General features: G+C 36.8%; 2 protein-coding genes and 1 pseudogene across 2 annotated transcripts; 1 reads left to right on the top strand and 2 right to left on the bottom strand.

The window, feature by feature from the left end:
• The first annotated feature begins 1,249 nt into the window (after positions 1-1,249).
• Positions 1,250-7,338, top strand: LOC104599464 (protein DEHYDRATION-INDUCED 19-like). The gene is made up of 5 exons (XM_010262013.3): positions 1,250-1,555; positions 1,663-1,802; positions 4,622-4,699; positions 4,865-5,148; positions 6,818-7,338. The coding sequence occupies exons 1-5, from the start codon at positions 1,474-1,476 to the stop codon at positions 6,924-6,926; spliced, it is 693 nt and encodes a 230-aa protein (XP_010260315.1). The 5' UTR covers positions 1,250-1,473; the 3' UTR covers positions 6,927-7,338.
• Positions 7,339-12,594: 5,256 nt separating this feature from the next.
• LOC104599463 (reticulon-like protein B17) lies at positions 12,595-15,237 on the bottom strand. The gene is made up of 8 exons (XM_010262012.3): positions 14,609-15,237; positions 14,356-14,512; positions 14,183-14,257; positions 13,975-14,110; positions 13,816-13,885; positions 13,639-13,704; positions 13,392-13,514; positions 12,595-12,910 (listed from the first exon to the last, which is right to left on the bottom strand). Exons 1-8 carry the CDS (start codon positions 15,105-15,107, stop codon positions 12,732-12,734), a joined length of 1,305 nt encoding a protein of 434 aa, XP_010260314.1. The 5' UTR covers positions 15,108-15,237; the 3' UTR covers positions 12,595-12,731.
• Positions 15,238-24,312: 9,075 nt separating this feature from the next.
• On the bottom strand, positions 24,313-25,555 carry LOC104599608 (endo-1,4-beta-xylanase 3 pseudogene; annotated as a pseudogene).
• Positions 25,556-25,557: the final 2 nt, after the last annotated feature.

The raw sequence follows: 25,557 nt of genomic DNA, 5'->3' as shown, positions 1-25,557 counted from the left end.
GTCTAGACAAAAAAGAAAAAAAAGTAGAACAAGTGAAAACCCTAGATTATTTTATCAATAATATTAACGGAGGAGAGACGAGAGCCAGCTTCATGTTGCTACTTTCTAGAAAGAGCCAAAAAGTTTGTTTCTGAATTGTATCACGAACCATCCGCTCCGTTGATTTGATGGGCCACCACGTGGATCTCGCCAAAAAATTCCGATACCCAACACAATCTTAACTATAATAGTATATGAACTGTATTTTACTGGGACAAAAGGACCGGGTACGGATATTATAATCTTGGAGGGCGTAGATCGAGGAATTGATGATGTAATATGTAGGCCCTCGTGTTCAATGGCATTGATGCAATGGATTATTATAGGACATTAGGACGCCAGATGTGATTATTAATTTGTTAAGAAGGATAACCAATAACGACACCTAATATGCTAAAACAGAACGCTTCCAGTTCCAACACCAACACATAATCCCGTTCCAATATCAATAATACGCTCCGCACATTGTCTCAACAATCCACTGCAGCCGTACCGTATATTTGAAACATTTTCTTTTCACTGGGAAATGTTCCCGATGTGCGGCTGTCATTAATAGTTGGAACGTATTGTGGATAGCAGCGGAGATGTTCCTGAATTAATAATGTAATGATGTATGATTAGTAGAGGTGCCAATCAGCTGATTGCTAAGGTTGTAACGATCGATTGGGCGATGGATTATCCACATATGTTTAGCCCTTCAAAAAGAAAATAAAAATATTAGGAGTGATCATTAAAATCCGAAAAAATCTAGCAAAAGTTCTAGTTAAATCAAATTGGTCAGTTTGATATTTTTGAAAAAATTCAAATTATTGATTCAGTTTTGATTAACTAATATAAAACCGACAGTTAATTCAACATACATATATGTATATTTATAATATGTTATATTTTGTATTATTTATAAATTGTATGTATACATTATAGGACCAATCAATTAGTTTTGGTTCATGGTTTTTCACCCACAAACTATGGTACCGGTTCGGTTTGAAAAATAGGCAGATGATTGGATGCACCCCTATCCCTATGCACGGTTGAGAAGGGAGATGCTCCGAACGTGCGGCTGCAATGGTCTGTTGGTAGTTAATCCTAACTAATATCCCAACATCTTCTCGTGTCATTGTTTCCCTCTCATCCTTCACCCTCCAACTGCCACGTCAGCCTTCAGCCATCGCAGAGTCCTTCAAATTAAAATAAAAACCTCATTTATCTCTCTCTCCCTCTTCCCTCTGCTGTCTTCTGTTAAGAAAAAGTCAAATAAACCAGAAAAAAAGATCAACGAAGAACACCAGAAAAATATCAGAAGAAGAAGAGGAAGAGAGGAGAAGTGAAAAGATTGTATATTTTCGTACTGGGTTGTTTTTGCAATTATATTTTTTATTGATCGTTTAGAAGTGAAAACATATTTGTTTAATCGTCTTCAACGTCTGGTCTTCAATGGATTCCGATCTTTGGACATCACGCCTTGCTGCCGCCAAACGCCAATACACGTTGCAGCGCCATCAGAACTCTCAGTTAGGTAGGCATCCTGATTTTGATTTGATCATTAAATGTATGATTTTTTCGGTTTTCGATTTGTTATTTTCTATAAGAAAACGAATTTTCTTCCATGACAATGGATTCTAGATCGGTTGTGCATCGACGACTTTGAGGTTGAAGAGGAGGTTCGTCCTGATTTTCCCTGCCCGTTTTGTTATGAGGATTACGATATTGCTTCTCTATGTTCGCATATCGAAGACGAGCATCCTTTTGAATCGAAAGTCACTGTAAGTACTGGTTCATTTTATTCATTTGATTTGATAATTTCATTCATTCATTGTTTTGATTTTTCATTGATGTTCTGGAATGAAAGAATTTCGGGCATTGGTTATTGATATGTCTTTTGTTACAGAGTTACTATTCTTTTGAAACGAGGTCCTTGTAAAAATAACGCATATAGGGACTACAACCATATTTTTCTTTATTTCGGCTCTGGTTCATTGATACCTCTTAAGTCTTAACCAAACAAAAAACAACAAAAAGAAAAAAAAAACAGAAAAAATCACTTTTATTCCATATATTTTTATCGGATGAGAAAAGTAACTTTATTTTGTTTTATGATCTTCTTGCATTCTGTTGTTGTTATGAATAGTATGGGGGAAAAGGTTTTTTCTCTATTGGTATCAAGAGAGATAACCAAAGGTTCTAGTTTGTCATCTTGTCGTTGTATACTTATCAATAAGAGTTTGTAAGGTAAGAGGATTAGTCGGCCTGTACCTTTATCTATCCTAAATGTGACATTGCAAAGCGCATTTGGTTGGGGTTAATGTACATAGTGATATTTCTTTCAAGAAGATGTACTGGAGAATGTGCCTTCCCGTGCATCAGGCTAGGCATTTGGATTCAGGGAAAGTCTGGAGCATCCTTAGGACCTTTCACCTTTCTAAGGTTACTCTGTTTTGGAGGGGAAGGCCAGCCCATACATGGGGAGAGGATGTTCTCTGTAACATTATTTATTTATGTAGATTATAAGATGACTTGTTTCCAATCTGTTGTGTAGAAACTCCGCTTTTCTGTTTGAGATTTTGAGTTTCTGGTTTGCTTCGATCTTATTTATATTGCATGTAATTGATATTTTAGGACAGTGAGTGGGTTTTAGGGCACTAAGCAAATTTAATAGCTTAGATGCGCATGAGGTGATCAAAGAGGTAAATACCCTTGATGAGACAAAATATCTACCCTTTTCTGTTTTTTGTTTTCCTCTTAATTTCATTGTAGGGTTAGAACTCTACTTTTCATCAGTGCAGCCATTTCCTACACTATGCACAGGCCAACCAATGGGATCTTAACCACAGTCCTCTACTAAACTTTAATAGTATCCATCCATTGTCTATCCTGGTTAGCGATATCCAGTTGATGTAGAACCAGCTCAATTCTAGTCCTTAGAGAATGTTGAATGGTCTTCTTTGATAAAATATTTATGGCTGTTGATGGCTGTAATGGCTTCTTGAATGAACAAGAAAGTAAATAGGAATATAAAGAAGAGAGAAAAAAATACCTGGAATAACTCACAGGGTGCCTAGAATCGCTCCAGGGTATGAGAATCACTCAACCATAATTAGCATAAGCTGAAGAAAACTCAATATACTTCATTGCTCTTTGTGTAAAACTTCCATACATATTTATAGACTCTAAACTCATAATAATCCTAGGAGTCAAACTGTTAGACTCAATAATCCTAGTAGGACTCAAACTAAGTTGGCATATCCTATTTCAATTCAAAAAAGACTCAATAACTACAATCCTACTTATGCAATGACTCTAAAATTTTAAATATAAAAAACTATAAATAGACAGTCAAACCCTATCATTGGACCCTACAGAAAAATTGTAAAATGGCAGAATTATCCCCAGTTTCCAAAAATACAGAAATACATAAAATTTCGCAAAATTCCAATTTTGACTCTTCAGCTCCTGCATCACCAGTGTCGGGGTTCCTTTTGGCTTCAGTTCAGACACAAAACTTATTAAGGATGGACTTGCTTTGGCACCATTTATTTTTCGGAGAAGTACGGAAGGCCGTCAGGCCCAACGCAGATTTCTGATTTCCACTGCAGAGCTATAAACATTCAAAATGGTAACAACCCACACTCTATGCACCAACGCCCACCCGTGAATTGGCATCAATTCCGAGCTGGCATCTACCCCAACAGTACTCTGTGCCTGTAAATTCTGACCCTGGGCTGAACTGTCTTTCTCCCTCTTTCTTTTGTGTGTGTTTGGGGGGGGGGGTATTTTTCTCCTTAACATATCTGAAGTGGTTCTTCATTTGCAGAAAAGCTAAGCAAGGGAAAGGAGAAAACTAGCAATAGTATTGTTAAATTGACAGAGATACTAGTGATTAGGTGGTTTTGTTTTGTTCTTCGACTTGTTTATATACCAAGTTACTTACAGTTACTTCTGATATCTGTACAGCCTAAAGAAGAAAAGAAGTTACCTGTTCATCTGATCTGAATTGCATAATCACTTAAGAATCAAGTGCCTTAATAAGTAATAGCATATGAAGCAAACTACCTTGCGACTTTGGTCCTTGAATATTTGGTTTCCTATTCATGTCCATATATCCATAGAACTCGGAACTAACAATGGTGCCTTTCTCAGTTTCTCCACTTAAAGCCATTTTCAGTTTGCTCACTTATTTCAGTTCACAACTTTGTGCTCTTGCCTTTTCTTTTGGGGGCATGTATGAAGTAATATGATCTTAACTAGTGAATGGATTCTGGCGAAAGTCTCTTCCAATGCATTAACAGGACCAGAACCAAGAATTCCAACTTGCTCACTTTCTTCACTCAAAAGCCATTTTCACTTTCTTATATCATTTTTCTTATACAAGGTTAAAAAACAAGAAAACTTATCCATTTAGTGGTCCTTTCCACAACAAGTATTGTTCATCTAAATGTTTCTTCAGTTTTCACTTTCCAATGTGTGAGATTGATGAAAATAATATTTGACAGATGATTTTGTTGTCAAGATTGTTATATTTTCACTTGCCTGCACAACTTTCTTACCCTTTTCCACTCTTTTCTTTCTGCCCTTCTGCTTGCAGGTTTGTCCCATTTGCTCTGTTAAGGTTGCGAGGGACTTGCTAAATCATATTATGCTGCACCATGGACACCTATTTAAGATATCCTTTTCATAGAATTGTCTTTAATTTTCTTTGCCAATGAAATTGCATATTTTAAGTTAATTTTTAGATGATTTTGGAAGGGTATGATTATCCAGATGCAGTTATTGGGTTACATCCATTTAATGAAAAGCCTCAGAGTTGCTCACCTTAACTAAAGTTCACTTGCAGAGGCATCGCAGATTACGCAGATTTGCTATTCCCAATAGTCAGGCATTATCCTTGCTGGGGCGGGATCTTCGTGAGGCTCATATGCAGGTTCTACTAGGAGGTGGTGGATACCGGTCAAATAATGCTAATACATCTAATGCAATTACAGATTCATTCCTTTCATCATTTGTGTTGAACTTCCCAGTATCTGAAGCAGATGAAATATCAAAGTCTGCAGTTTCCAGTGCTGAGGATACTTCTGTAAAGAGTACAGTATCAACTCAGATTTGGAAATCAAGGTACTGGATTCATTTTTTATTTTTTTATTTTTCATTGTTTTGAAATTTAGTAATCTATGTTTTCCATAGGTTTTTCTCTTTTCTTTATTCTCCTTTTATGCTGGTATTTTTAATGTTTTTGAAGTTTAGGATTATTTTGCTGCATGATATAAGCTTCATCAGGAAAGGCAACGAGAATTGATTTTTTTGATTGGATGTTGATTTTTTTTAACCCATCGAAAGAGGCAACCATCATTCTCTATATGATACAATTCTGATGCAGATAAATGAGGATCTTTATTGATCAAAACTGTGGAAAAAGTGCTAGCCCTTTTATTTTGCTCATAACAAAGATCTTTGCATGCACAAATTTTAAATTTATATAGTCAAACATTGTTGTTTCCTTTAGATCCCTCATCTTAGAGTGATCTCTATAATCTAGTTCCATTAAAGTCATTGAAATTTGTACTAGATTACTAGAAAACCTATCCTTTAGGCAACGCGATTTTTTTGTCTTTGCAATAGGATCTTGCTCATGGGGAGTGGGAATTTCTGGTTTATGTATTAACATTAATCATTTCTTCTCTTGATTCCAAATATGTTTGCAGTATAGATTTTTCTAAGTTTACTGGTAAACCACTTAAAGGCACTTATTGTTCTTGTTGTATAACATATAGATTTTGTGGACTTTCACTCAGGCAGGAAAAGCAGGGCCATGCTTGTGTACTGATCTACAACTTTCTTTTCTTTTTGCACAGTTTTTTTATTGTACTTTTCAAAATTTCCCTTTATTTGGTCTCTCTATATGGTACTTGTGTTTATCACTGTGAAAGTGCTATTAATAAAATGGTTGGGTATTGATCAAAATAAATAAATAAATAAATAATGTGGTTATTGGTGGGGGGGGGGGGGAGGGACAGTTGAGCTTATTGGAGGTTGTGTGGTTTTGTTCATGTGAGCACCTCCCGTGTGCATATTGCATGTTTTTTAGGCCAGTGGATTGTTGGGGTGGTGGTCGTCCAGAGAGTAGGAGGGAGTGAAGACAGGTTTGAATCTATGGATCTAACATCACCTAAGAATTATCTTTTCACAAAAGAAATTCAAGAATTATGAGCAACTTGGAAATGCTCAAAGCGAGGTGCTATACATCACATTTTTGATAAATAGATCTCCATTGAAAAAACCAAACACACTTTTTTTTGGTTGTGAGGGTCAGTGTGAGTTTTTCATTTGGCACTTAACAAGCTTGTTTTGTTCACTATTGATCAGGGCTTCATTTTATTTTGATCTAGAAAATAGGTCCAAATCATCAGCCTAAAATAACTGTGACAATCAGGAATATATCTTCAGTGAATAAACGGACAAATCAAGTTGTCTAAGAGTTCCATTGGTAGCAGTGTATGATTTTAATTTTTACTTTGGTGGGGGGGAAAATGGAAGGAAAAGTGGGGGCAAAATGTAGCCTTGTCTAGTTGCAGTTTATATTGCAATGAAGGCTCTTGTGTGCACAAGTGGCATAACTCTCTTCTTTCCCTTTGTTCACTTGTTCTGTGCACATATGTTAGCATCTGTGATGCTACTATTATCCTTGACCATGAATTGGAAATTTTGATGTGATTAATGTTTAGTGACAACAAATGAATCCTGGAGACTGAGTTCTGACATTTTTATATCTTCTTTTCGCTTGCAGTTTTGATTCCTCACTGAGTCATGAAGAGAGAGAACAGAAAATCAGACAGGCTACTGGGAGAGCTGGTTTTGTTCAGGATCTGCTTATCTCAACTTTATTTGGGGACTAATGGAAGTAGGGGGGCCCCACCAACAAGAGTTAAACGAGCAATTGCATAATCCTGATTGGAGGCAGTTATGGGGTCCTAGTGGTGTTTAGATGCAATTATATAAACCTTGGGATAGCCCAATAAGTGCCTTCTCTGGATGTTCCACTCAAAAGCAACAGTCACCAATGGTGTTGGGAACGTCCATCCAGTTTGCTGTCTGTTGACCAAGATATTCTATTAATGAAGAAGCAGATGGTCTACTAGTATTCTGGTATTTGACCATTTCACCATTTTATTGTTTCCTCCCCTAATTTTACCTACTCAGACAATTCTTGCTTAATTTGTTAGTAGTAAGAAATTGGATTTAACTTATCCTGTGTCATTTTCCAGCTCAATAGTTATGGGGCTACTTGCATAGTTACCATTTTCCTCAGCCGTCTTCTTCTACATTACTGCCCCAGAAATGAAGTCATTTTTGTCAGCTAAATAAGGTAAACCGGTCTGTTCTGTGTAAGCGCCCCTGAGCATTAATGTTCAATGCCAGAAATTGTTGATAGTGATGCATCATTATATAGATTCCAGTGGAGGCTATTAAACAGAAAATTTAAGGCAGTGATCAGGAAAAAAAATTACAGAAAAATTTAAGGGTACTTATTTGTGTGCCTCCATTTACAAAGGGGAATACATTGTCTTTAGAACTGGTAAATTTTAACTAACAATTACTGCATAGAGGTGTGCTTTCACCCAGTCAGGCAGTAGACGTGGTGCCAAGTGCCAACTAAGAAAACCCAGAAGAATGCTAGTCCATCATTCTCAGTGAATTCAGGTCGCTCATTCGTACTCAGTATCAGAAAAATACGATTTTTTCCATTCTGAATCACAGGCGTTGGGTATAGATAATTCGATTCTGATTTCAGGGAATTTCAATTCTGATTTCAATTTCGAACCAAATGACCCTTAAAGCATAATTAGATTATTAAAACACTTCATAGAAAAAGGTTTGAGGGCACCAAGCCATCAATTGCAAGGCATTTATAAATTATAAAATCATTAACTGTTCATTAAAATTTTAAAATATCATTTTCTTAGAGCCATCAAGAGGGTTAGAAATATTTAGAGAGGGAGAAATAGAAGAAAAATATATAAAAAATAAGGAGAAAAAAAAAACAAAATGCTGAGAGAGAGAGAGAAACGAAGCTCAGGGAGCTCGGAAAAGCCAGATTGAATTCTTACAAACCTTGAGTTTTTCATCTTTGGAAGTTTTAACCGTTGTTGTGTTGGATTCATCGTTAATTCTTGCTGTGTTGGAGTTTGGAGTTCAGATGCAACATATATTACGATAGAGTTTGGAGTTCAGAAGGTGTTCACAGCTATTAATGGCACACTAACGGTGTGGGGTTATAATAGATAAGGGCAACTTTTGAGCCCTAATATCAATAAAAGTAATGTTTTTAATAGAATTTTAAAAATAGGTTAATTTTTTAAAAATAATATTAAATAAGGGTAAAATTATTGTTCAGTTTCTTCTTCTTGTATATTATTCAATAGTGCGGCCGCCTCTAACAATCTCTGGCAATGCCTCCGCCTCCGCCTTAACAACACTTCTACGATTTTTTGAGTTTAGGAGCGAGTGTTCTTCATCGGCAAAGGTCCTTGCAAGTTTTTATGTGAAATAGTTGAGTATTTGCCACAAAAATTAGAATCTTGGTAATAGTTTGACACAAACGGTTTTATAGGTTGATTTAAAAATAATAGTGGTTCTGAAACCTCCAAGCTTTAGCAACCATAGAACTAATAACAAGAACACAGACAACTACGAACATAGTCCTGATCCTCTTCTCGCTCCGATACATTTGCAATTCCACCACCGTTGCTGGTTGGGTATACGCGTAGTCCATAAGTCCATTATCTCCACCACCACCGCATCCCAAACCCTGTTGTTGTCGATGTGGTTTTGGTTGGTGTTGCTTCCGCCCCTTCCACCTTCCTTTTCCAGGACAATGACTTTCTGGTGGAAGTTGTGGTGGCACCCACACGCCTCACACATTAGTCCTGGGGTGGTTTCATCGGTCGTGAGCTCTCCGCAGCCGTCCGTGGCATAGCTGCCGAGGCTGGCCGCATGATTGTGGCGGCATTCTCTATAGGCATCATTTATGTTATCTCCCTCCATAATTTAATGGCTGAGGTAAATGAGTTATCTCATTGCCTCAACTCAAATATCTCGTTGATGATCACGAGATGTCGAGTTTTTCTCTATTTCCTGGAACGCTAATTAACAAAATCTAAAATTGCTTTGCCTGAAAAACGCCAGTCATCCCATGCATCAACAAAAGAATTGTTTAATCCCAGTGAGCCCAACCGTTGTAATTGCCTCTTGCTCGCTAAATTTTTGTACAACCCCAGATCATTGGAACTCTTGAAATTCATGTTAAATGAAGAAAGAGCATCTAAGTTATTCTCAGTAGCGCCATCGCTCGTTCTCTTTTCAGAGAACGAATGGAGTAAATGGGCTTCAATATTGAACACTCGGTGAAGAATAGTTGCCGGTGAAGAACAGTTGTCAGAAAATGGAAAACATTCTTCGAACAAATGGAATATTCCAAGCGAGGGCACCATTGTGAATGTTTTGGTGTTAGGGTTTGCCGCCTAAGCAGAGGCGGAGGCATAGCCGGAAGCGGCAACACTAATCTACAAGAGGAAGAAGATGAAAGTAATTTATTTGGTATTATTTTAAAAAAGTTAATCTATTTTTTAAATTTTATTAAAAATATTACTTTTATTGATATTTATCTACTATAATTCTATTGTGTTATGTGGGTTAATTAATAAGACATGTTTAAGTTGCTTTGGTATAAATATAAATAGTTTGTCAAATATAAGGATATACATAAATAATTAACCTTAATTAACACAAAAGTTTTAACAACGTGTGCATATTTGTAATTATTGGAAACCTTGGGTAAGGTATTTGCAATTTAGCCTTAGTTTTCAAAATGTCTAAAATTCACTATGAATTTTCAGCATCTCTTAAATTCACCATAACTTTTCAAAATGTTTAAAACTCACAATGTCAATAAGTTTTTATTTTCCACAACTTACCTTCTGTTAGTGCACCGTTAATGCTTCCTAACATAGGTGCCCACATCAGCATAAATAACAAATTTCATACCAATTACCCTTGGATGGCAAGTTAGAGGCACAATGTATCGGGCGATATCGATACTTTTTTTTTTTTCAAAACCAGATTAGGGGGCAGGTTTAAGGCTCCTCCACCCCCTGAACTAGTCAGAACCCTGATACACCCTCTGTAGGGATGTATCGAGAGCTCCCGAAATGATACGTATCAATTGATACAGGCTGATATGTATCGATACTTTGAACCTTGGTTAGAGGAAAAATGGTCTTTTCAGTTTTCAATTTTCATGTTTGTTTTTGCATTTTTAGTGTTTTGTTATAATTTCCAATGTTTTTATAATTTCTGTTTTTTCTTTACATTTTTCTATTTTCTACAATATATAAATTTTCCTATATTTTTTGTTATTTATTTGCAATTTGTGTGTTTTTCTATAATTTTTGGTGTTTTTTCTACAATTTTTATTTTCTGATTTTGTTTTTCAATTTCTATAGTTTCTATAGTTTGAAAATATTTTTTTGAACTTTTTCCTGTTTTTCATGTCTAATTATATATATATATATACATTTTATATTTTCTATGAAGCTTAAAATGGTAATATATTAACACCTGTTAATTTATTAAGTTAGTGACATAGTGAGTTTTAGACATTTTGAAAAGTTGTGGTGAGTTCAAGAGAAATGCTGAAAAAGTCAAGTAAGTTTTAGACAATTTCATTTTGTTGTTTGAATGATTTCATGAATAAGAATATTCGGGGAATGTACCACGTGAAAGACAAATATGTTTGTTATGCGATTTTTTTTTTTGTGTAGCAATGCGATTTTTAGTTGTGAAAATAAAGAAAGGAAAATCTCAATCGTTGGAGTTCGCAATCAAAACTTCGGGTTGCGTTTGGTTGGGGTGCAACTTTTGTATTCATTTCACTTTTGTATATGTTTGTAACTATGATTTGTACTTTAGTTTGATATAAAATTAGTAAATATGCATGTGATTTGCATGTAACAATTTTTAATGACGACGATGATAGTAAATAATATATTTTAAAAAATTTCTATAATTTTTTATATTTTGTCTATAAAAATTATTTTTTATTTTTCATACTTATTTTTGTTTAATATGATGAATATACAATATTATAGATGTGTCCAAATGTTTTTTTACAATTTTTCTTTTTGTACTTTTATAGTTTGGATTGGTTTTAAATTTGTATTTCATTTATATTATGAATAAAAACAATTATTCTTTGTCGCATTTATTTTTTTTAATATGGTTACTTAATATATGATTCAATTAAAGATAAAATTCATAAATATGGGTAATCTAATCAAGAATATGATTAAATGAATGTTAATGGGAATTAATACCTTGAATATAAGACTTAATGAAAGGGATTTGAATGAGGAAAAAAGTAGTGGTTCAAATTACATTTCTGTCCTTATAATTAGAGAGACCAAATTCAAAAATTGGGATATTTTAATCAAACAATAGTTCCACACATGCTTTGTATGTGACAACTTTTGATGATGGTGATGATAGTAAATAATATGTTTTCAAAATTTTTTGCAATCTTTTTATATTTCTGTTCTATAAAAAAATATTTTTGTTTGTCACACTTATTTTTATTTAATATGACAAATATACAATATTAGAGAGGTGTTCAAATGTTTTCTACAACTTTTTTTTTGTATTTTTTTATATTTCTGTGTTTTCATCCTTTTAAAATTTTCTTATTATTTAATCATGACATCAATCTCACAGCACTTGGAACCGCACATCTGCAACATCTCCATACTGCAACATATTGTAAGGTTGGTGTGAATTGTGCTCTGTGAGAAGCAAATCCAAATTCCTTTGTATGCCCATTCTCAGGCATACAAGGCAGAGGGTTGGCTATAGAGATTACATCTGCCCCCCACAAACACCCCACATGCACATCTCCCACTAATGGAAGATGTTAACAATACTCGGTTGGGATGTTACCAATAGTGGGAGATGTTACCAATACACGGTTGGAATATGCTGTCGGGCGTTTGTGGGACGCCGATGTGAATTCTTGGCTATACCAAAAAGATCAGTGATGTGAATTCTTGGCTATACCAAAAAGATCAGCTGGTCGGATTTTCTCCTTAGCCTCAGACCAACCTTACAGAAATTTTCAGCGAACATCTCCCGGCTTGATTTTGTAGATGTTCCCAATACAGGGCTGGGGTGTGCTGTGAGGTGCTTCAAAAGATGTTCCCCTCAAATCTAGGTGAGGTACTTCAAAAGTACAAATTAATTTGTACACCTCAAACAGGCATACTCACCGCCATGCATCACATTGCTTCTCAAACACATGGCTGTTTCAGGAAGCTCCTCAAACAGGTCTTTTTACCGTTGAGATCATGTGCTGATGTTGCAGCATCAGGGCTTCAAACAGAGACCAAATACGTCTATATCAAATATCACCAAGCTATTTCTCTTGGTCATCCTAGAAATGCGATATTCTGATTCTCAAGGCTCAATCAAAAGAATCTTGCAGAGTTGCCAACAGGGGACTCACAGAAAAGAGGAACATTGTGTTCATTTTATGAACTAATATATTCAGTATTATTGCATTGGAGGAATTTATACATTTTGATACTAGTTTCATCAGCTTACTAATGTAAACAGTACACAATTATTATGGGATACAGACTAGAAGTCTAAAACTGCTAATTTTTAGATATCTCTTGCACTGCAACCAAGGCTTGATGCTGCTGCTGCTGATGTTCCTCTTCAGCTACTACCATCATGTCCTGCTGCTGCTGGTGCTGATTTTCCCATTCCACTTCTTCCACTTCTATCTGCGAGTATTGTCGATGGAAACGGAGCAGTACCAAGGAAATAAATGCTGAAATATACAAACATTAAATTAAAAGGGAGTACCACCAGACTTAGCAGTAGACGTCTAAAATGATGGAATGAATTAAAATACTTTTACAAAGAAAAATGGTCTCCAAGTTCACAGTTTAGTTCAATTAGGTCTTTTTCAACTCACTTTGGAGTTTGGATCCCAACATGAACATGACAACCACAGTTTTTCAACCAAACCAGAAAAAGTGACTTCATTAACCAAAAAGAGAGCTTCAAGGGTATGGGCATAGGCAAATAAAGAGAGCTTGGGAGTTTAGAATACATCAATACTAAAATATCAACATTATTTGGCGATCTTTTGGCCAAATATTTGTTGGAATATGAAATTTATTGGTGATATTATCTCCAATTGTTCAGGGTTCAGTTCTGAATATCTAGAGTAGAGGTGTTATCACAATTAAAGAGCAGTTAGCATATAAGAAAATGGATACATAATTACAAATGCAACATGACAATACCTGTGAAAATACGTGTCTTTAAAGAGGATAAATTCCAAAAGAGGGTAGCTGCAGATGCTGCCACAATCTTCTTGTGGGAGCAGGCTTCCCATGTTTCCTTCATCCAACTACTCAGGTACTTAACTGCTTAATTGAAAAACATCATCTCCATATTAGGATTACTAGACACCAGAAACAGAACATCCAATCCAGTTATGTATGTATAATACATTCAGAACTCCTAAACACCTCGGTAGTTTTTACATACCTTGCTTGTTTATCGACTCATGGTAGCAAGAGTAGAGTTTGGGAACAGTGAAGGTAACAAAAAATCCTGCTCAAATTACACAGTCCATTAGAACACTGCCAATTCCAAAATAAATACATAAAAATGCAAATGACAAAACGAAAATTGGGGAGGTGGTTCCGAGGCATTTAGTCTTACCAGTTGCACATAGTCTCCATAGAGTCATCAAGTGGCCATATTCAGCTCCAAAAAGGAGGAATGGTGCTACCTGCAACCAGGATGACATGTACATTTCTGAGTGCCCCTCTCAGTGACCTTAAACATGGGAACCAAGAAGGAAAGGTAGCTGTTATTTACTTTGAGAGTCATGGATGGCTGGCCGGAGAAAAGCTGTCTTGTCTTTGCAATCAAAAGGTTTGCAGCAGGAAGCATTACTCGAGCTGCCCTTACAATGTCATCTTCTCTTAGCATAAACTCCTTCTGTTCCTTATCCCTGCAATATAATAAAGTTTAGAGCTCAGAAAAGAGAGAACAAAGAGAGATACAAGAGAAAATGGAATTCTACCTTTGGGAGACTGAGTTAAAGAAAAATGATGCACCCAAAAACAAAAGTCCCAGTTGGGAAACCGCAGAGAAAATGCTGCAAACATGACAACTCATTTGTTATCTTCAAGCACTGCAAATATGAAGAACAGAAGAACAATAGAGACAGGTTGTGGAGAGGGAGGAATTACATACCTAAAGTTTAATCCTTTGGTAAAACAAGAAGACAAAAAACCGAGAGACCCAAACCCAAACCAGAGGCTTGACTTAGCAACATCTTTCCACATAATCAAATCGGATATGAACTGCCCAATGCGATCTATGCTGCTATTATCTTCATCGCCCTTGGTTTCTGGAGCCCAAAATCAGCAATCGAATGAGCCCAGATGAATAAAAAGAAACTCTTAATGGAAGGTTAATATAAAAAACAATGGGAAACTAAAGATACTTGGAGAAGGAACTGAAGGGGCTAGACTAGGTTTCTCCTTTCGAGATCGGGTACTCTTTCTTTTTCTTGCTTTCCCGATCTCATCTCCCAAACCCATATCTTCTCGAATCTCGTGCTCCAATCTCCGTCGTGTCCGCCGGCTGTTTCTTGGCGACGGGCAGCTTAATAGAGACATTGAAGTAGCTTTGCTCTTGCATCGCCTGCGAGAACCCAGGTGATCGATTGGCTCTTCTGCTATTTCAGCCTTTTCGACAAGCCGGGTTTTCGATCTTCTGAGAGGGGAAGGAGAGAGGAGAAGCTCTTGAAGGGGAAGCGCCTGTCGAGAGGGATGAGAAGGTGACGGGCTTCCATTAGGAGAAGAAGGGATGGCATCAAAGTGGGGGATGTCCTCAGGTTCAGCACCAAAATCCTCCAAGCGAGCAAGTCGAGAAGCGGATTTGATATGCAGGCGGGGTTCGGAACGACGAGACGGAGGAGTGGAATCCATAGCTGAGCTCATCCTGTGTGATTGATTGCAAGGACTCTGTTGTCTGATGATGATAGTGAGAAGACGAAGAAAAGATGGAGCAGGACGTTAGGTCTTTGTACTTGTTTTTTTCCCTCTTCCTTGCTAGCGACTGGTGACAGTGAAAAATGGCTAGCCCCATAGCCGTTGAAGAGAAAGTGGACCTCTTTCTCCTTTTGTCTCCTTTCTAAGTTTGAATTTTTGGACTTCGTGGGCCCGGGGGGACCCAAACGGCAAACGGTAAGAAGTGAGAACTGAAGTCCAACAAAGGAGGTGTTAACAAATCTGCAGTCTCAGAGTACTCCTCATAGATTCCATAAGATGATCTTTGAAAAGCTCAGAATTCCTCAGGCTAATTTTAATTCTTATTTATGGGGTCCCATTATCATCGGAAGAGTTACAAAGAATATATTTAATTAGGTTAAATTGGCAAATTAGAAAAAAACATTCCGGGTATAATAACCCTCGTCAATTCAACAACAAACATGATGTCTCGATATATAATGAATTCATTCAAAATCCCTAAAAATGCAATAGATGAATTGGATAAAATTCAAAGAGAGTTTCTTTGGGACAATACTAATGGTAAAAAAGCCCCCCACTTGATGAATTGGGAAAAAAATTGCACTCCCAAAAGGTGAGGAGGTATGAGATAAGAAGACTTTACTAGGTCAATGAGGCTAGCTTAGCCAAGTTAGGGTGGAGGATACTGAATGAGGAAAATAACTTGTGGGTAAAAGTTATTAAAAGCAAATATTTGAGAAGGGAAAACTTTTTGAACATTAAAATTAAAAAGGGAATCTCTTGGGCCTGGAGAGGCATCCTCCTTGCTAGAGATCTCGTTAAAATGAGATCTCGTTGGCAAATGGGTGATGGAAGTTTTATAAACTTCTGACTGGATAATTGGGTATATGACAAACTTCTAATTGAAACTTCGAACCATGAAAATATCACACATATTAATATTAAAGTAGCAGAAATGATTGATTTTGAGAGGGATGTTGGAAGGAGGAAAAAAAATTAAAAATGAGGTATCTGAAAATGTTTGGCAAGACATTAAGATTATTCATATTGCCCCTAACTACATGGAGGATAAAAGGGTTTGGGGGTGCAATCCCAAGGGGACATTTTCTATAAAAACAACTTATTTACTTAAATGTTCCTCTATTTTAAATCCACCTGGCAACTTTAATTGGTTGAGTAGCATTTGGAATTTGAAATGCCCTCCAAAGATTAAATTATTTATATTTTTCTGTATAATAACAGCCTACTAAAAGCTATTTGAGGAAAAGAGGATTTAATATTGATGGCTCTTGTAGTTTTTGTTGGTTTAAGGAAGATACATAATATATCTTTAAAATTTGTGATCACACAAAGCAAGTTTGGCTTACGTTAAACACACCCTTGGAGGGCCCAAATGAAAATGAAAATCTCAGTGATTGGTGGACAAGAATGGGCGTTAAAAAAAGCAAAACTCTATTCATAAAGGCAAAACTAGCTTTTGTTCTATCGGTGGTCTAGAAAAATAGGAACTCCAAAACCTTTAATGAAGGTACTACTCCCATTCCAATAATGTTAGATAGAACTCTCAATATGTTTATGGAAACTTTTGATGGGAATAAATTTAGTACCTCTACCACATCTCGCAAGATTTGGAAACAAATTAATTGGAATGCTCCAAAGTATGGTTTTGTTAAAATAAATTTCGATGCCTCTCGCAATAGTGATGGAAAATGTTCAGTGGCTTTTATAGTCTAGGACCATCTTGCTGGTAAGGTACTAGCGATCAAAGCATATAAACTTGGTTCCTGTTCTATCAATCGGGCTAAAGATTGGGCTGCATGGGAAGCCCATGTCCAAGCTACAAACTACAGGGAGTTTCCTATCATCATATAGGGAGATTCGTCTCTTGTAAAGGTACTATCTAAAGTTGCTTGCGGAGGAGAGATCTATTCGAAGGAGGTCTTCATTATCAACATGTTTTTAGATAAGCAAATTAGGCGGCTAATTGGCTGGCTCATGAGGCCCTTTCTTCTTCTTCTTTTCTAGATTTTAGCATCTCATCTCTTCCCTCTTCTCTTCTTCATATTTGTTTTGCTTACTTTTGGGGGCATACTACCCTCCATTGTGTGTAGTACATTTCTGTTTCCCTTTTTTTTTATAAAAAAAGGAAGGTATTAATAGTTCCATCCATTCCATCATCCATTTGTCACACACATTAGAAGGTCCTCTTGTCTTGATTGTCCATCACCAGTAGTATGTGATGGAATGCACAGACTCTTTGGCTTGGTTCCTCCGTTTAGGCGTACCGGATCACTCATTGATAATTGTTTCCTCCTTTTTCAGGTGGCGACATGTAAACGACCATTTTATTTTTGTAATTTCTTAACTGATCATAAAAAATTCTTTCAAGTGTTCGTTGTGATGCAAAAACTCAAGCGAGTCAAAGCAACTCTGAAACAATGGAGTTCCACCAACTTCGACAACCTATCAAAGTCAACTTCTCAGGCCTAGATAGTGTTGGGCCATGCTCAATGTAGACTTGTTGAAGAGCCTATCTCCCCCTTCGCAGTGGAAGACACTCACCTAGTCGGATCAATTTATCGCAAAGCTGCAGCGCGTGAAGAATCACTCTTGCGACAAAAGTCCAAAATCTCTTGGCTCAAAGAAGGCAACTCAAATACTAGCTTCTTCATTGTTCCGTTTGTTCTAGAAGGCACATGAATCAAATTGCTTCAATTTGGGATGAGCACCAAGAGAATTTTATTACTGATGATAGGGAAATTAAGGTCATTGCATCGGTTCTTTTCTAATTTGTTAAATAGGCCGGTAGACTTGGATGGCCTTGACAGTCAATTTCACATAAAAGCTAGGATTTCGACTGATTGCATACGAGTGCTAGGACGCCCTGTATCGAGAGAGGAGGTAACATGTAATTTTTAATATGAATGGGGATAAAAAGCCCCAGCCCTGACAGGTCCAATGCCCATTTTTTCCCACTTTGCTTGGCTAGTGGTTAGGGAGGAGGTAGTGGATGCAGTGATTGTGTCGGAATCTCAATCAACCTTCATTAAAGGGAGATTGATATTTGACAACATCCTCCTAGCCCACAAGATTCTACAAAGGTATCACTTGGATGGAAATTAAAATTGACCTCCAAAAGGCTTATGACTTTGTCAGATGGGACTTTCTGATCCAGGTATTAAGTGACTTAGGCTTTCTTGACCATACTGTTCAATGGATTAAGGAGTGTATTTCTATCCCACACTTTGGGGTGATGGTTAATGGGGCCAGCAAGGCTTTTTCCCAAATGCGGATGGGCTACACATCTATATGTTACAACGCGGGCTGCACTTCCATCCACATTGTAACACGTAGACACGGTTTAAGTGACGTACAAAAAAAGTAAAAATGGGAGTGTTAATTTCCATTACTTATTTTCTCTAAGAAAAGTTTTAAGTTTATTCATGGTTTTTGAACCACTGTTGAATTAGATGGTTAAACCATTTAGCCCAAAAATCGTCCAGACGGCCGGTTCCGTTTTACTTCAACAGCGGTTCAAAAACCATAAATAAACTTAAAGCTTTTCTTTTATTTTTTAGGTTGAAAAATTGTATAAAAAATAAGTAATGGAAGTTAACACTCCCGTCTTTATTTTTTTGTACGTCACTTAAACCATCTATGTGTTACAAGGCAGATGGAAGTGCAGCCCGTTGTAACATGTAGATGTGTAGCCCAACTGAACTCGTTTTTCCCTGCTAGTCGAGGACTCCGACAAGGGGGCCCTATGTCCCCATATTTATTCCTCTTGGTTGTATAAGTGCTATCAGAGAACCTCACAAGGGCGGTTGAGGAAGGAACCTTCAAGTTCAAGCTCCACCTTAGGTGTAAGGACCCCATGGTCTCACATTTACCTTTTGCTAATGAATTATTAGTCTTTGCAGAAGTGGATCTTGGCACCACTTATACTTTCAAATTGTTAATGGAGGAATTTGCTTATTCTTCCAGGCTTTTGATTAACTATGGCAAATCTTCCATCTTCATTGCGGGGGATAGTAATGATGTGCAGAACTAGATATGCTCAGTCTTGAACATAGGAATGGACTCTCTCCCAATCTGATATTTGGGGTTCCCCCTTTCTATCACTCGATTATCTCATGTAGATTGTGCTCCCCTTGCATCTTTATCCTTTGCAGGGAGGGTCAAGCTTATTAAGTTTGTGTTATATGGTCTGTTAGTAAACTTGTGCAGCTTTGCTCTCTTGCCGTAGAGTATAGTGGATTTAGTTTGCAAAACTAGATATGTTCAGTCTTGAACATAGGAATGGACTCTCTCCCAGTCCGATATTTGGGGTTCCCCCTTTCTAGCACTTGGTTATCTCATGTAGATTGTGGTCCCCTTGTCAAGGTAAATGAGAGCAAAGTTAAATCTTGGAAGAGTTCATCTTTATCCTATGCAGAGAGGGTCAAGCTTATTAAGTCTGTGTTATATGGTCTGCTATTATACTTGTGTAGCATTGCTCTCTTGCCACAGAGTATAGTGGATTTGATTGAGAAGTTACGCTCAAAATTCTTGTGGATTGGCAATGGGAATAGGGGCATCTACAATGTTAGTTGGGCCATGTGGTATTCCCCTAAGACGAAGGGAGGTTTGAGCCTCCAAAGAGTGAAGGACTGGAATTCAGCACTCCTGTTGTGCCAAGTCTGGAGGCTAGCTAGTGGGAAAGGTGAATCCTTGTGGCTGAATTGGTTCACTAAAAGATACTTAAGGCAGAATTCCATTTGGTCTTCACCTATGCCAAGGGTATGTTCCTGGGCTGTTAGAAGCATTATCAAAGTGCGGGACCTTGCATTACCTTTTGTTACTCATCTGATTGCCAATGGTCGTCACACCCTCCTTTGGCTTGACCCTTGGCATGGGAGGGGGCTGATCTCCCAAACCCCTGAAGTAATCCAAAGTGGCATTGTTCGAACCTCCCAAGTGGCCAAGGTAAATTCCTTTGTTAGTAACTACCAATGGATTCCTCTAGATTCCCAAATCCCCATTCTTCGAGAATTATGGTACGAGCTTCACCAAGTTAAAATCGTAAAAGCCCCCAGGACTTAGTCTTTTGGACCTTAAATCAAACGATAAATTCATAGTGAAGTTGGCTTGGAATTGTATTCGCGTTAGTAGCCCTGATTGGACCCATTCTATCCTAGTTTGGTTTCATGGAAATATCCCTTGCCACACTCCTTCATTTCTTGGCTTGCTTTCCAAAAAGCTCTATCTACTAAAGATCGGCTATCTAGGCACGCGATTGTTATCAGCAATGCAAAATGTGTCCTGTGCAAACGTGAGCTTGAATCTCATGACCATATTTTTGCTCTTTGTAACTTTTTGGTGGTTAGTTCTAGGTCGTTGTGGATTAATGTGGCCCAATATCTTATCCTGGGATCACCTTGTTGAATGGAGTCGTGCTCACTTGAGGGAGAACAACATTCTTTGATGATTTTTTTGTTTGACTTGGAATGCAATGACTTACCATATTTGGTCAGAGAGGAACTAGAGAGTTTTCTGAAATGATTATCACCCCCAACGTTACTCAACAATGGGTTGTTTCTGATGTACTGGGTTGGATTGAGTCAGAAAAGTTGGATGTTGAAGATTTGACAAGTGCTTGTGAATTTATCAGAAATTGGGAGATCCAAGCCTCCTTTTCTAATCCTGAGGGCTTATGGCTTCTGTAGGAACCTCCCGCTTTGGGGGTCATTTGTGTTAACACTGATGGATCATTGTTGGAGGAACATGGTGGCTTTGGATTCAATTTAAGGGATCATATGGTGACTCCCCATCGGTGCCCTCATAGCTAGTACCCCCCAGTGCCGATTCTTACCCAAGAGTTAGAAGAAGCCATAAGATGAGCTCTCATTGAATGCGAGAGAAGGGGTTTTCAAAGGATTATTATCCAGTCTGACTCTCTGATTGCTGTAAACAACTTGAATGGGCATGTGTCTACTCCTTAGAAAGCACTATGGCACGTCATGGAGATCATGAATATTTGAAACCATTTTGAGTCTTTTACCTTTACTCATGTATATAGAGAGACTAATAGGGTGGATGATTTTTTGTCAAAGTTAATTTTGGATGTAAATGAGGTTTTCTTAGAGTCGAATGAATTTCCTGAGGCCCTCTCTTGCCTTATTGACCAAGATGCAAGAGGGGCTACTTACTGTTGGCTGTAGTTGCTTCTCATTTTTTTTTTGAATAAAATTTGCTTTTCTTTACCAAAAAAAAAAAAGTATCAATCTAGCCGACAATTTTACACGGGCTAGATTTTCATACCTTGGTTGGACCTAGGCCTAAAAGCGTGAGCTTTTTTATTTTTTAGTCTGGGCTTGAATCTAAATTTTATGCATACCAAGGCCAATTTGACCTTATATTAATTAACATGAGCCCAACCCGAATATGCATACATCCATGTATATATATATATATATATACATTTATTTTAAATTATAGTATGAATTGATTAATCTGTCCAAATCCATTTTCAATGCATCGTGGATTGGGCCTAGATTGAACAAATCCATCTTGATTTTGGCCTCATGCCTTAGACCCAATTCTTAGGATGGGCTTTGATTGAGCTTAAACCCAGCTCAATCCACTCAACTTGCACCCCTAGGTCTGGATTTAGAATATGGCCCCATAAAATGTTGAATATGTTTCAGTAGAGATTTGCTAAGTGATTGTGAAGTAGGTATGGGTTTAGAACATGGATGGAACCATAAAATATTGAATCGGTTTGGTAGATGTTAAGATTGTCATGCCAATGAATACAAATGAGACAAAATTGCAAGTTTTGCATCAGGTTGGAGTTTAAATCATAGATATTAACAAATGGATACAAAACGAACTAGTTGCAAAATTTGCTACCAATTTAGATTTACTGTAAACAAATAAACATTAAATATAGGGATGGCAACAAGGCAAGTTTGGAGAGGGTTATTGTAAATTCTAGGCCTCTCAACCCGTACCCACCCCAAAACCCATAGTGGGTTGGATTTGAGAATCCAACCCCTACCTATACATAAAAATGCAAAAGCCTCCTCGACCCTACCCTACCCACATTCAAGGGTAGGGGCGGGTTGGGTTTAGAACTTGCATCTAATTTCCTTTTATTTCTTGTCATATATAAGTAATAAATAAGAAAAATAACACAGATAAACAACAAAATTTCCAATTATTTGATTAAGGCATGTAAAAAACACATAAACTATCAATTATCCCTTCATGCAAAATTTAAAATATTATTAAATTCAAGACCTAGTACATAAAGTTTATATGATTTCCATCAATATGCGGGTCGGATTTAACCTAATATTGTATCTTATCTATACTTGTATGGGGTGTAGAATCCCAAAACCCATCCTCGCCCCAAAACCCATTCTTCAAATAAAAAAAAACCCACCCTGTCGGGGAGGGTAGGGGCGGGTACCCACCAGATAGGGTAGAAATTGCCATCCCCAATTAAATAGGGCAACTAAATGATAGAATTGGTATTAGTTCTTCTTTTAAAATTTTTATTACAACTTTATTTTTTAAATAGATAAATAGCACATAGTTTCATTTTATCTCATACTTTATTTTAAAATATTAATAAATTATTATTTTTTACTTGTTACCAAATTATAAAAAGAATTTTGTTTAAAAAAATCATAAAAAGAGATAAAAAAAGGAGGAAGAAAATGAATTCGGATTTATTCCTCACAAAGTGTGCCTTACACCAACATTACAGTGCACTACAACTGTGCATTAATGATAACATCAAGTCTGGGAGATATTCTCAATGAATGGTTGCGATGCACTATGAGGTTGGTGTGAGTAAGGGTGTCCATAAAAAACTGAAACCGAACCGAACTGGAAAATCTAGTTAACTTTTGGTTTGGTATTTTTGAAAACTTGGACCGATTTGGTTTTTGATTAACCTAAAAAAAACTAGTGATTAACCGAACCAACCAATATATATATTTATATGTATCTTATATATATTTTAATATATGTCACATATTATCTATATATTATATATAAATATATACATATATTATATTTATAATTATCTATTTATAAATATATTGTATATATTATATATTTTTATAATACTTATAATATAGTATATATCATTTATTATTTATAATATACTATTCTACGTATACATTTATATAATATATATTATAAATATTAAAAACCAAAGAATCAAATCAGTCAAAAACCAAACTCGATAAACTCGTTAATCGATGGTATCTGTTCGATTTCAGTACAGAGAAATAGAAAAACCGGTTCAGTTTGAAAAAAAAGTGCCTTTGATTTGGTTAACTGAACTGTTGACACCCCTAGGTGTGAGGTGTTCTTTGCGAGGAGCAAATCCAATCTCCAGTGAAGTCGGATTTGCTCCTTACAGAGCATGCCTCACACCGACCTCACAGCATGTCTTGGCCGCACATTGGGAACATCTCCTGTACTTGTATTTATTATTCATAGGGAGAGCTCCCGATACAGGGTGGGATGTGGCGATGAGGTCGGTGTGAGGCACACTCTATGAAGAACAAATCCTAATTCTCTCTGTGTCCGGATCTACTAACCACAATACATTGCTTGCACATTTACACGGTTGCATATTGGGAGCCCAGATCTGCTAACCACATCCATCCAACCGTACATTGAGAATATCAGCAATATAATATACAAGAGATTACCAATGTATGGTTGGGTGATCGTGGTTCGCAATATATTGTGGTAGTAGATCCGAATAGGCAATATGAAGTTCAAGAGATGTTCCTGATATGCAACTGTGTGAACATTGCCAATAATGTATTGTGGTCAATAGATTCGAACTCATGGATAAGGCTGTTCAACCATAAAATAGAGGCCCACAGTTAAGCCTGTAAATAGATTGAATTTGAATCGAATCAATCTAGATTCGAATTTGAAACCGATTATAAATACCAATATCCGAATTTGATTCGATATCCGATGGATATGAAATATATCGATTCGAATTCAATTTCGATTATTAAATCGAATATTTGATTTGATTCGAATTTGATCGATTGACTTTTCGAATATGAATTCGAATATATTTGAATCGAATTCAATTCGAATTCAATTAGAAGCAGATATCAATAGACACAGTGTATACATTTTGAACTGTGGTTTAAAGCAAAAACCATGACATTTCATTACATATAAACATATGTAATTCCATTTATACACAGATTTATGTACATTTATATATAATGCCTCTAAGTAAGGAATAGGATGGAATAACCATAAGTCTATAACCACTGAGGAATAGGAGGAGAGATATACAGACAATTCCAATTCCAATGAGAAAACCATTAACAGAGAATACAATAAAAATGGACCACTTATTCGGGCCCAAGGAACTATAAGTTTATGGTGATCACCAGAGGTGACTCAGCCTTGTCCACCACAAACGTCTTTGATATTTTCTTGGTAAGCGTTACAACTTCAATTTCGTATGCCCCATGGAAGCCTCTAAATTTGAACTCTCCTTTATCATCAATGTGACCGTGATCAGCATGAGTCAACCACTCATTCTTAAGAGAAAGATATCTCTTTCCAACTTCATTAATACTACCTTCTGCATCAACCACTCATTCTTAAGAGCTCCCAGCATGATGCCTTCCACTGAAGGGTGAGCAAAGGCTTCCCGGAGCATGACCTGCAGCTAGAACATGCTCGTTTATTGAGGAGACATCCCCAACTGGACTATCTATATGTCCTTGTATTCCTATACCTCCAGCAGGTGCACCTTGTTCTTGCAGGTCAAGGATATGTTCAATGTACTTCTCTGGAGACGACCTAGTGTCATCTCCATCCTCAACATGATAATCATTCACAAATAATATGACATATGTGTCCAGTTGATGGGCTATCTTGAACATGTATGATCTGGTATCTTTTCCCAGTCTATCTTGGTAGAAAGAACCATGCAGCATTTCGTTGTTTACATCATAGTGCCTAAACTTGCCCTTATTCCGTGTGAGAAGACCATTAAGACGATTCTGAACTACTATCATCAGGTCATTTTTGTTCAATGAGCGGACCCATGACTGGATGGTATATTTCACTTCCCAGAAGATACAATGATCACTGATCTCTATGTTGTGGCTCTTACACAAGTCCAACATCTCGTCAGCGTCTTTATAGTTAAAGTTGCCTTGTTGTGTTTCTGTCCATGGCCATTTCAACTCATTTCCAAAGACAACCCAGTTGAAATTCTTAACAAAGAAATCAACAAAATCTTCATTGTCTATATTTGTTCTGTTGATACATGAGCCAAATGGGAAACTGTTTTGTGTCTGTCTAACTTTCACAAATGTGCCAAACAAATTACTAGCATCAGATCCTGCAAATTTTAGGATGACATCTCTCTTGCGTG

The sequence above is a fragment of the Nelumbo nucifera genome, chromosome 1, assembly GCF_055504915.1.
Source record: "Nelumbo nucifera cultivar China Antique chromosome 1, China Antique-T2T, whole genome shotgun sequence".
NCBI lineage: Eukaryota > Viridiplantae > Streptophyta > Magnoliopsida > Proteales > Nelumbonaceae > Nelumbo > Nelumbo nucifera.
Note: the sequence above shows the minus strand (reverse complement) of the source record. Positions and strands in the feature narration are given on the sequence as shown.

Bases quoted from the DNA above. Each gene is read 5' to 3' on its own strand.
- LOC104599464 (XM_010262013.3), top strand. From the start codon at position 1,474: ATGGATTCCGATCTTTGGACATCACGCCTTGCTGCCGCCAAACGCCAA. The intron at 4,700-4,864 runs ATATCCTTTTCA...ACTAAAGTTCAC, and splicing joins ACCATGGACACCTATTTAAG to TTGCAGAGGCATCGCAGATT. The intron at 5,149-6,817 runs GTACTGGATTCA...TTTCGCTTGCAG, and splicing joins ACTCAGATTTGGAAATCAAG to TTTTGATTCCTCACTGAGTC.
- LOC104599463 (XM_010262012.3), bottom strand. From the start codon at position 15,107: ATGAGCTCAGCTATGGATTCCACTCCTCCGTCTCGTCGTTCCGAACCC. The intron at 13,705-13,815 runs GTAAGACTAAAT...TAATTTGAGCAG, and splicing joins ATGGAGACTATGTGCAACTG to GATTTTTTGTTACCTTCACT. The intron at 13,515-13,638 runs GTATGTAAAAAC...TCAATTAAGCAG, and splicing joins TGAGTCGATAAACAAGCAAG to TTAAGTACCTGAGTAGTTGG.